General features: G+C 38.6%; 1 protein-coding gene across 1 annotated transcript in view; it reads left to right on the top strand.

The window, feature by feature from the left end:
• Positions 1-9675: 9675 nt before the first annotated feature.
• The window catches only part of LURAP1L (leucine rich adaptor protein 1-like), a 3874-nt gene continuing 1007 nt past the window's right edge, over positions 9676-12542 (top strand). Inside the window, exons 1-2 of the mRNA XM_009581027.1 lie at positions 9676-9721; positions 11492-11577. Coding sequence (XP_009579322.1) covers positions 9676-9721; positions 11492-11577 — 132 coding nt within the window. The remainder of the gene's footprint in view (positions 9722-11491; positions 11578-12542) is intronic.

Below are 12542 nucleotides of genomic sequence, written 5' to 3' on the forward strand. Positions count from 1 at the left end.
TGTCGGGGAAGTGTTCATGATAACCAGCTGGAAGGAACCTTAATCTGAAGGGTGACCAAAATAAGTGACCAAAATACATCCAGAGGGTCTGTAAGCCACCTTGTATTACAGCTTTGAAAGGTATAAACACACAGCTCAAGTTTCTTCAAATCTAGAAGCATATTTGGATGGTCAGTTATTTCAGAAATATCCTGTGTGGGGAGTCCCTCTGGCTGCCTACCTGCAGATGAGCATGTGGAATAAAATGTGTCTGAGGATCCCCCCTTGAAGTTGCTCCAAAGGAGGTTTCCCTCCTTCCGTAGGAGGAGATAAGGAGAGGACACTAGAGAGTATATATATGTCAAGTGTTAAAGTTAGCTACCCTGTTTTGTCAGAATATGCAACCTTTCCCAGAGCTTCCACAAACATGGAGAAGAGCAATACTAGCACAGCTATGCAACCCTCCTCTCAGCAATCTAATCCTTTTCCTCCCTCCCCACCAACCTGGCATTTCTTAATACATGTTTTGTCAAGGGAGTGGTATGGCACATTTGTTAATTAACAGGAAACACAAATTAGCTAAGCTGCTAGGAGAAGTTACCTGAACGTTTCATTTGCCGTGCTGTAAAATAAACTCCTCGCACTACTGTATGGCCCTGCTGGGTGCAGTGCCAGGTGAAGTGAAAGTGTTTAGTGCCTGTAAAGCAATGCTAAATTAATATTTAACTCCTAGGCATTTCAGATTTTATAAACACTTTACTGGCTTAATTTGTAATTTTGTTCGCTATTGTTAGATACCAGCTGCATTCATGACTAAAATGCTTCCAGAAGGAGAGTCATTTTACTGCATTGCTGCTTTGGCCATGAAACATACCTCTCTCTAGATACAGAAGAAAGCACACATCCAAGAATTACAACAAATGTGTTGAGTGTTTCCAAGCTCCCATGTTTTTACCCCAAGGTAGAAACAAAGGTAGAACAGCTCCATTGCTTTGCATTTTTCTGAGTCTTATTTTTTTCTGTCTTCCTATAGAATTTCCACTGGTTTAAGGAAACGTTCTATTTGAAATGGTTACACTGCTTTTTGTAACAGATATGTGCTTATGAGACACAGCAAACGTTGGACGCGACTCTCTCAATACTGAGTGTTTGCTGAAAAGATTTATTTAATTTACAAAGCTTCAGATTCTGACCTTGACCCTTCCAATAATTATAAACGACTAGGAAAAACAGTCCTGACAGCAAGGAGGAAACTGTGAAGCATTTCTATGTAAGCAGAAATAGGATCTGCATTGGTTTGCCACCTCTTCAGAAAACTAGTGAAGGGAATGTCTAGCGTCCTTCCTGGGATGAGACTAATGTGTAAGTTTGGAAGGGTGCCTGAGGAAGGCCTGTTCCAGCCACATCGCAAGCCTGAATTTGTTCTCTAACTTTGGCTGCTGATACAGGCTGTTTTCTCTGCTGGGCAAAGCCAAATGATGTGTGTTTAGAACAAAGTACATTATGATAAAACAGTGGCAATGTAGTGTTTTTATGTACTTTGGTACTGAAGAATCCTTTCCATGGACAGGAAGGTATTCTAACTAACAGGATTTGGATAGGTCTGTGCAAAAACATGACGACTTTGAGAAATCATTCAAGGAGTCATTGTAAACTCCAACTTTACACTATTGTTCTAGCCTTCCCAAAACTATACAGTTATGAGAGGAGTGAACATGAAGCCAGAGAGATAATTTTTAGAGGACTTTCCTGATTTGTCACTGCAGGTGCATTTTGCCTTCACAGGGCCACTTCAACCACTGTAACTGTTAATGGGCTATCCATATGTCGTGGGAGAATTGTGCTGTACACTGAAATACTTAGTCTCAAGTGGTTGCTGTGGCAGGTTTCTAGTGTTACAGGGCTTGTAGGAGAAAACTGTAAATCCTGCAACAGTAGTGGAGAAAGCCTTTTTGCAAGAGAAGAGCAGTACTACTAGCATGTCAAAGCAACAGTAATTTTCTTCAACTTCAAATGCCCATGGAATTTATGTACTCCCTCGTTAGCGCCTAGCACTAGTTGCTGTGACTGGAGCAATGGAGTGGAGGCACAGTTGCTGTTTTCCCCGTAGGCAGATGAGGTAGCTCACAGTGACTATCAATTCATATAGCTGGTTATGCTTTCACCAGTGCAGAGTCCTCCCAGAGGAAAAAGAAATGCAACCCACACAACAGTATGATGTTTAAGCTTTGTCATTTATCTCCTTGATTTTTATTAATTTGTACTCTGTTGAAGTTTAATGACAAAATTACTTCAGAAGGGCCCTAACCAGCCCGTTTCAAATACAACCGTACTTCTCTACTCCGACACTGTTGTGTCCTAGATTTCCTTGTCTAGTTCTCTCACTTCCCAGGTCATTCTTGATTATTGGCCATATTTGTCTTTTCCTAGCCGTCTGGTGCAAGTCTTGCACCCTATTTCTGCCCCCCAACTAGCTTAGTAGCTAGTATTTCTTTAGTAGGAGAAAATGGAAATGTAACCAATGACCTTGATTCCTTCCAGCTCTGCTCATTGGTAACTGCATTGAGAGTTATGATTAGTAGTCTTTGCTGAACTAGGATCAAGCCACACTGCCCCAGTAGTCTGCTATATAGGAATCTTTGATAAGAGCAGGTTTAGGTGTTAAAAGAGCAATACAACATGAGCTGGAGTGGTGTAGGAGAAGCTGAGGTCTGCACCACATGGTGTGGATGACGGTTATTGGTCAGAGGAGGGATCAAATAATGTGGAAAGACTGGTACGTAGAGTGCCTGTTTTCACCCTGAAGTTTATAGTTCATCACTGATTACTGCTGCTACCTTCTCATGAGATGTCCTTGGCTAGAAGTGTAGGGTTTCTGTGTTTTTAATTTTTAATATATGCTTTCACTTTATTACCTGGGTAATCGTGCCTTGTGACCTCCAGAACGTATCTCCAAGAGACTCTTGGCTTTTTGAGCCAAAAGGGCTCAAAAGCTATGGCTAGTATAGCCTGCAGCAGCCTGCTTGGCTAGTTGTGTAAGCCAAATTCAGCGTTTCAGATTGCTAAAAATGATACTAGCCTCTTGTTTACTTGTAGCTTTTTAACGTGGAGATCCCAGATGCAGGTTGGCTGCTAGCTGTTTGATACCTTCTTAGTGGGTGAGAAAGAACTAAAGTAGTTAACTATTTATAGATATCAGGAAGTTTGGAAGGGTATTTTTGGTTGAAAGGCAAAATAGGCAACTTTGCTTCATTTTATCTGAAAGATCTCAAATTTGCTAGTACATTCAGATGGGCATAAAGCCTGTGTATGAACCATATTTTAGTAGGATGGTGATTACACCAATGGGGAGATTTGGATGAAGTTTTTCATTTAAAAGAAAAAATAAGGCTGAATCTAAAAGTCACACAACTTCAAATAGTGCACAGATTAAACCTAAGGGAAAAAAACCAAACCTTATTTTATAATATTTTTATTCAATAAGTTTGAAAAGATTTAGCACTGAAATATGGTGTTCATAAATTTTTCATAGGGAAGAAAAACAGTGATCAGCATATCACTTTCTAACTCTATTAAAGCAGTTCTAAGAGGACATGTGAACACTTAAAATTACAAGGCTGTCTGGAAGTTTCTTTTTGTTGTTATTCAGATAAACCTTCAGTAAATAAGATGGGAGTTTGCCATTAGTAAAGATTTGGTTGTTAGATTAAAAATATGCTTTTAACAAGACCTACCCCATTATTACAAACAGAATCCCATTTTGAATTCTAGGGGGATTCAGACAAAGATTTGAATTTTTTTTAATCTTATGTGTCTCTCCAGTGGTATTGCGAAAGCAGACTTGAATTTCAAGAAAGTTCAGATTTGTCTCCAGTAGTAATATTGTCGTGTCTCAGTTCTGACTTAATGAAACAAGTTGGGGGTTTTTGTTGATTTTTTTTCCTTTTAAAAATAATGACGAGGTGAGGATCACTGTTGTCTTAGTAAAAGCAACGTTTTCAAACTTTGGATATACCTGTAAGCAAAACCCATGATCTTCTTTCACTTTTATTTTAGTTCTATGCTTTTGAGCATACTTACACAGTGCCAGTATTAAAACTAATTAATTTTAAAGGGATGAGCAGGTTTGGAGTGCTCATTAACCAAATCTAATTCAGAAATGAACAGATATTTTATCCAGTTTTTGCAGTGTATTTTTAAGAGCATGTTTTGGTCAAGACAAGCATAAGTAAGGCAGAGTGAAATCCAGTGAAAAAAAATCTAGATATGCTGTTGAGCCCCAGTGCTGTCTCATGTTGGTGGGGAACACACATAGAGTCTGTGTTGTGGCTGATGTCCAGAACACATTATAATGATGGTGTGATCATCCATCTGCAGTAACACTTTCTGACACCCACAGCCGATTGTTACCGCTGCATAGTGACCTGAATGTTTGCCATGGCATTATCTTGTCTGTCAACATATGTGGGTCCATAGTACGGATTTTTCTGGACATTTCACCTCTGTCATAGTAGATACGTTTCCAATGTCAGATGCTGCTTTATGACGGCAGTATGGGATATTTGGAAACATTCAGTAAAAACTTCAGTAGTATTAGAAGCTTTTTGCCCTTCTCAAACCCCTGCATTTCCTCACTGCTACCTTTCATGTTCATTCAACTAAGCTTTAAAATAATCAGGACCTTCCTTTTATATTCATTCATCCTTCTGAGGCTGGATGTTTCTCTCTCTGAATTCTGTGGTGCTTCCATATTTAAAGAGCTGATTTAGCATTTATTTTATTTGGGTAGGAGGTGATGAAATAGGGACTTAACTAACTAACCTTTATTTTTTTCCTGCTACTTGCTCTCTGATGTATAGCATGTTTCTCTCTGATAATCATCGTCATATCTACTTAGTAGGTATTTAAATTGTTTCTTCTTTTTCACAGTAAAATAAAAAGATAGCCAAAAAACTAAAACAAACAAGCAAAAAAATATTTTCCCCCTGAGGATTTTGTGGTACGCTTAAGCATACAAGATACCTCAAATAGTATAATGTTAAAAAAAAAAAAAAAATTGTACCCTACTGAGTGAATGATTCAGCCAAATCATTGAGATTTTACTAGGTATTAGTGCAAATGGCAGGCTGCCCAGATACTCCATGGAAGAGGATCATGCACATCTCAGGGAGGTGAAGAAAGGCATTGAGGTCCACTTTTTTTATTTCACAGGTAATGTAATTAAACAATTACAGAACTTGGTGGTATGTATTTTCCCGTCAAGTCTGAAGGGATCAATTAGTATGTATAAAATTAACATAGTAAATAGGGTGTTGTAAGAGAAATGTGAATCACCAATACTGTAATTTCCTATACCAGATGATAGCCATATTAGCATAATATTTTGTTCATGTATTTGCAAGGAATGTCCTTGAAACCTGTTCATTAAATTGTTTACACTCATTGCTTACTGAGCTAACTTGCTCCCTCATGAAGTTGCTCTGCCTCCTGATTATTCTGGTGGTTGCTCAGATCTGACCTGCCCACTGGCTTGCTCTAGCTAATGGGTATTTGGTGAGCTCTGCTTGCAGAAGGAGAATCCTCATCTGGCTGATGTCGAATCACACTGTCTCTCTTTCTCCTTCCTAGTTAAAAAACACTGTTCACAAAGCTGTTATGTTGCTGCCAAATTTTACAGAAGGACCTGTAGAAATATTTATCGTAAGCATTTGGTGCAGGATTGCACTGGAACTGCAGCAGGTTGAAACAAGATCATGACTGGGCTAGAGCTTCTTTTTAAACTAGCAAGGTCCAGGGTGCAGACAAGAAACTGAAAACTTAATGACTGCTCACTTTCTGGACAGCTGGGACTTCAGTGATTGTAATGAATGCTGTCTAAAAATCTACTATGAGGGTAGAGTCTTGGAGTCTTCAAGAGAAACAAGAGTATAAATTCTTTTGCAAAAGAAGGCAAAAAGTAAGCGATCAAGACTGCTTCTGTAACCTGCTGCAATGTTTTTATTGTGACTCACTATGGAAATGCAGATGAGAAGGTTAAGTGTACCTTGCTGCATTTGCAGAAATAAACTAGATCAGCAAACTGCAACTACAAATCAATGATGGGTCACATAAATTTAGCTTTTGTATATATAGCTTTTGTATGTGCTCACTTGTTGTCTGAAAATTACCACAAACCTAAAAAACATGAGGAAAGAAATGGGGTGATGTTCCAGCCATACATTATAACACAAATCCATACTGAAAGAAACCAGATGCACAAAAAGCTGTTGATCTACATATATCACTGTTGACTGAAATTTAATTTACCTAAATCAGTATGAGGTAAATCACAGTCAGACACACATGGCATAATGATGAACACTGGAGCGCCTACCTCGACTCACTGACAGTCTTATCTCTGCCAGACTTCGCTCACCACCTCCGTTGTTTATGCATATGAAGAAGCTGAAGAAATGAGAGAGCTCACATACCGTGTCAGGTTGATTGGGTTAGCTGGAATTATTGTAGTGCATGAATTAATCCAAGCTAGTTGACTTTGTGGTGGAGGGGATGTGGAGCGTTCCCACAAGCAGTTACAGTTCCACCTGTGTGTAGATGATCCCTTCCAGGTAAGAGTAGTAAACCTGTGTTCTTGTACTCTGTCGCATAAAAGTTGCCTGGATTTTTGACAGGTGATGCTGAAGATTGTGTTCAAATTCAGAAATTAGTCTAGGCATTCTGCTTTTTCATCTTGATCCTGAAATACCATTGCCCAAAGAGGCTTAATTATATGAAGAAACCAATGCAATCAGTGGGACAATTTTGAAGTAGGCAAGAGGTTTAAAGTCATGCACGTGCACTGATTAAGGTAGGACGGAGCTCACACACAGCCTATTAATCATCTTGTGTGTTTAAGGAGCAGATATTTGTCCCTTATTTGTCATTTGTGATTTTATTTTAGACATGTTAAATGGAAAAAAAAGCATTTCTTTTACTCACTGGTGTTGAGAAGCTATTGTAATATCATTCTGAGCTTGCTAACCTTCATGCTTTATGGTGGTTGCTTAATAAACAACACCTGTGTGTGTGACCACGCTCATCCCTATTGTAAATGTGTTAGCTCAGTGACTCCAGTTAAATAATGCTTGCATTCACATATTCTGAATTTTGGAGTTTGAATAGGTTGCTTATGGTCTTTTTAGCTTGTTACCTATATTCTATCACAGAATTGGTTGGTGAGGTTTTATTGATGAGTTTTATATCCTTTTATATCTGCTTACTAAATTTGTATCTTTGTAAGACTCAAATAATTCAACATTGCCAACAATGTTTATTTTATTTTTCACACTCTCACCTTTCTCCTTGGGAATTAATTTTCTTAGTTACTTTAAAGATTGTTACTCAGGGTTTGTAATAGCAAAAGTGACGCCAGGAGAAAGTGGAATAAGGTTAGCTTTTGTGAAGAAAGAGACTTCTCAGAATTCAAAACAAATTATTATTTGGACATTGATTGTTAGATTTTTTAATTTTTTTTTTGTTACATCTCAAATGAATTCATGGAATTCATTATTCCATGGGAAACTGACGTAATCTGCCTTTAGAAAAAGAAAGAGGAGGTTGGTAGCTGGGTAACCATAAAGCTATTTATCCTGAATGATACAGGAAATAGAATAAATTCAATGGGAAAGTGGAAAGCTGTCTCTGACACACCCTAAAAAAAGGAAAACAGCAGTAGCATTAATACACCTAAACCGTAGTGGTCATGCACACCTCTTTGGTATGGAAAGATTCTACTGGTTTGAAATTCTGTTTGTAAAATGGGCGATAGCGATGGGTATGGCAGTATTTAACAACAGATGGAATTGGCTCCAGTGCCCATTTCATCTAACCTCTTTGTGTGCTCATTCTCTTCTGCAAGACTGCTCACGCGCTGAACTTCTGAGCGGCCTTCAGTGGGATACTGTATTTTGCTGCTGTTTCCATCCAACTTCCATTTATTGTGGCATGTCCATCCAAAATTATACTGCTTTAGAAACACAGATTCCATAGTAGCCAACTCTAGATCAGTGTTTGAGTCCTGCTCAAGATCCTGTGCAGAACAGAGCTTCTGAGCTGAGTGACTTAAATAGCTCCCTGAACCCATTAACCTGTAAGTTTAAGATTTTGTGTCTTGTAGTGACTTATTTCACTGTGCTCTGGGTAAAAGATTTGTCTTGAAGGAAATACCTTGTTATTCAGGCTCACTCATTTCCTTTCCTTTTACTAGTGGGCTCTGTACAGCACACAATATAAAGGTGTTGAGGAGAAAATAAACTTAGGAGTATCTTTTCTTCAGACCACATTTTATGGTTACCATTGATATCCCTGCGGACTTCCTGTAGTTAAAAGAAGAAGAAACAGCAGCATGTGACCCCAAGAATCTAAAGGAAAGTAGTCTGCAGAAAGAACCAGAGTTGTAGACAGCTTTGACAGATTAAAAGAATATGTTGAACAGAATTTTTAGCTTTGTCATTTTTGGAGGGGAAGGGGACCCACTGTGTTTGGAGCCGACTGGAAGCTATGTCTGCAGAGCATGCAGCAGCAAAACACAAGTCCATTCTGCCCGTGGTCCGAGTGCAAGTGTGACTTTGATCCAAAAGCAAAGTGACCAGTCTAGGGACAGCTAATGCACTATTTTGGGTGACTGCCAGGAAGTGATAATTGTCTTTGTTAACAGCTCTGGTCATTAAGAGTTTTATTCTAAAACCAATAACCTAGTTAAGTACTTTTTTAAAAACACTGTATGTATAAAAATAACATGAATATTTGTATATATCTGTGTACACAGATGCCCATATGTTTGTATATATAAAAATTCTCTTGAATAAAGTATGACAATGTTGCATGTGTTATTACGGAAGACCATAAGCAAGGCTAGTTGTGTAAGGAAGAAATATCTTGGTGGAACAACCAGTATGAGAGGGAGGGAGGCAGAGACAGGTGTTTAGGCCAGTTATCCCTTCTAGACTGAAGAACTGGTTGTGTCTGAATGCTAATCTGTTCTGTCCACCTATGCTACCAGATTACATTACTTGAAAGTGCTCACTGTGACTTTAATTTCATTATTTTTTCTTGCCGTGACTAGTTGTGTAATGTTAAACATTTACGATCCTTCCCAGGGATCTGCACTACTGTGATTATACAAACGAAGCAAAAATATTTAAAAGCTAGCCTGTAACCAGAATTTCTTTTTTGGTCTCTTGTCACAATTCGTTTCTTCTGTACACCACAAGTTTATGCTGAGGACTGATACATACTCACACACACCTTCCCTATGGTGGTGCTGTGCTCTACCTTTAACTCAAAGAGCAGCTGTAGAAACCATTCTGAAATACCTATATTAGCTATGAGACACTCTGTTTAGATTATTTCTGAAATGCACCTGTTACTGTGCATAATGAATGGGGCTGTCAAACATGATGAGATTTTATTGTGTTTAGTCCCTTTAGTTGAACCATCTTGGAACTGACTTGTTTACTCCAACAGTTACATGGGTTGTAGCTATATAAGTGAGTATGAACTAATGTGATTGTGTTTGGGCTAAAGCAGATGAGAGGCAAGAAATATCATAGTCACATTTTGTGTTATCAACAGGTGATGAAGTAAACCATATTAAAGAAAGATGACACTTGGTGGACTACTTTTTAATGTTTGCTTTAAGAAAAGCACACTCTCGATATGGGAGACTTGGGACGACATGGTAGCTTGGAGGAGGAGGACTCAAGTACTTGCAGGAAAAGGCTGTTCCACAGAAATGCCAAACCTGTGGGTGTATTTAGAGCAAAAAATTACTTCCCGTGAACTGAATCTGAAATATATGAGATGTCTACTTCATCTAAAAGGGACTGTTTCATTAGAGGCATATTGGTGCTAGCTCTGTTAAACATTTCCTTAATCAGCCTTTTGGGAAATTTGCTGTCTCCAAGCTTGCTTATATTCAGCAAGTTGCTGAAGTCTGTAGTTGCATTTTAGAAGTCGGGTAATTTGCTGCTTTCATGCCAGCCTAGTTGCTGAGCAAATGGTTTGTAGTGATTTATGGGTAGGAGTAGAGGAACTGGCTTGAGCAGGAGGGCTACGAAATGGTCAATCTGTTTTCAGAACCTCACAGCTGAAACAATGACAGATGGGTAGTATTGTTAAAACTGTGAATGGTAAAACTATTTTGCACAGTACCAGGTTAGCTATGTTAAAAATCCTGTGATACTGGATTGAGGATAATTCAGAAGTCATTCTGGGGACTGGGGAAGGAGACTGGGAATACATATGAGACTTATATAGACTAGCAAAGCTTGAAATATCTTTGTGTTGGGTTGATCCTGGTCAGTAATTAAGCACCCACCAGCTGCTCACTCACTTTTCTTTCCCCCTCCAGTGGGGGAGGGGGAGAGAATTGGAAGAACAAAAGTGAGAAAAACTCATGGGCTGTAATAAAGACAGTTTAATCAGTGAAGGAAAGAAAGAAAGAAACCAAGTGATGCAAAGTCAGTCACTCACCATCTCCCACCAGTAGACTGATGCCCAGCCAGTCCCCAGGCAATGGCTACGTTGGAAAGACCAAATCCACGGATTTTGTTACTGAGCACAACATTATATGGCAGGGAATATCCCTTTGGTCAGTTCTGATCACCTGTCCCAGCTCTGTCCTCTCCAGACATCTCTCCAGCCCCAGCCTACTCACAGAGGGTGCAGAGTGAAAAACAGAAACGGCCTTGATGCTGTGCAGTCACTGTTCAGCAACAGCTGGTATGCTGCCAACACTGTTTTAGTCACAGATATGGAACACAGCATCATACTGGCTGCTATGAAGCATCCCAACCACAGCCAGTACAATCTTCTGCAGTATCTAACAGAATAAAAATACATTAAAATAACTTTGAGCAACTGTACCAGTTTTTGGTACAGTTGTAATGTGTAATTTAGGATATTGAGAAGACAGCGTTTGAGTATGGAAAAAACCATGTCCAGATTATACTCTTGGCAAAACAAGATACAGTCTTTGCTTCCTGAGAATACTGATTCCATTCCAGTCCATTGTGAATGAACAATACAGGTGGTATATTTCTATATAATAATTGCAGACTTGAAGAATAGCATAAAATGTCTATTGTCTGGCTTAACAGATCTTACTTGTTTTCTTCCTTATTTCTCAACTGAGTGAAGACATTCAATTTTTTTTGATATACTGTATTGTCTTTCTTGAATTAATAATCTGAAAGTTAAGATGTTAGTGCCCTATAGAAGAAAAGCATGTAATATATGTGCATGTATCAGACATTATGGCACACATATTTTTGTAGAGAAGTACACTCAAATTGTGTACAAGGGAAAGTGTTTTCCAAATGCATGTATTAAAGCGGTGACCTATGTGCGTGTAGTGTGCTTGATTAGTACAATTAAAGGATGTAAGAACATGTGACAAAATATGACACAAGTTAACATGGTAGACATGGTATCCCTATGAGTTAATCTGAAATGACTGACGTCTTTTTTCCAGTGGTTTTAAGCATGCATGCCTATGTTGGCACTATGGCAAAAGTTCATCTAGGCGGAGGTCTTACTCTGGAAGTGATGAGACTGGAGGTGTGTCTGTTGTGATGTCAAGCATTTAGTTGTGCTGAAGTGCTGTTGGAAAGGGCTGGAGAGTTGATTAGGTCATAAACTGGCATTATCTTCTCACAATATGGATGGAAGTAGCTTCTGGCTCTCCACGCTTGATATTATGGTCAAACCCAGAATCATCTTCAGTTTGTCAGACTACCTTTTCAGTATTTTTACTTGTTTCATGTGATGAATAGGAGGTCACACAGATTTTTTTTTGCCAACACTTGTGATGTTTCAGATGGAAAGAAAGAACGAACAAATAAAACCCTTAGGCCTTACCTGGATGTGTTATCTCATTGCGGAAATTTGAGTAAAACAGTGGCTTATAAAGTTTTCCTGTTAAGGAAAACATGAAGTCAGTCTAGTATCTCTGAAATGCAGCACTGTAATATTCCAGTGTGCTTTACAATTAACACTTCTGTGTGTATATGCATCAACGACCACAACTAAGTTGGAAAGTAGGACTTTGTGCTTAATGTGTATTTTTTATTTAGTTATTTTTTGTAAATTGTTGCTCTTTATGTTAATCTATAATAAGTGGTTGACTGTGAACTCATCACCTTCATCTAATATGGGTTTAAATAACTTGAAATTTACAGTTTCAATAAGTTCAGTATTTCAACTCTCAGACATTTATACAGCAGCTTGCAATGTAAACGTAGGTGTAGTGTGAATAAAAGTTAAAAGTCCCCAAGCATTTTTCCAAATGATGCACATCTGAAAAGTTTAGGTTACCCAAGTAGCCATAATAAGGATAATTTGAGGTGAATGCTTAGCTGCCCGGATCTGTTAAGTAGCTTAGAGTAGTTGGAAATGGAAATGGGTTTGTGTCTTGCTTCTCTGAATAATGAAAAGCTAACCCAAGAGTTGTCATAGCAGCTGTGTTTCTCATCTAAATAGGATTGTACTAGTGTGTGTACAAGTATTGTCATTGACTGGCATTC

The sequence above is a fragment of the Fulmarus glacialis genome, unplaced genomic scaffold, assembly GCF_000690835.1.
Source record: "Fulmarus glacialis isolate BGI_N327 unplaced genomic scaffold, ASM69083v1 scaffold8507, whole genome shotgun sequence".
Lineage (NCBI taxonomy): Eukaryota > Metazoa > Chordata > Aves > Procellariiformes > Procellariidae > Fulmarus > Fulmarus glacialis.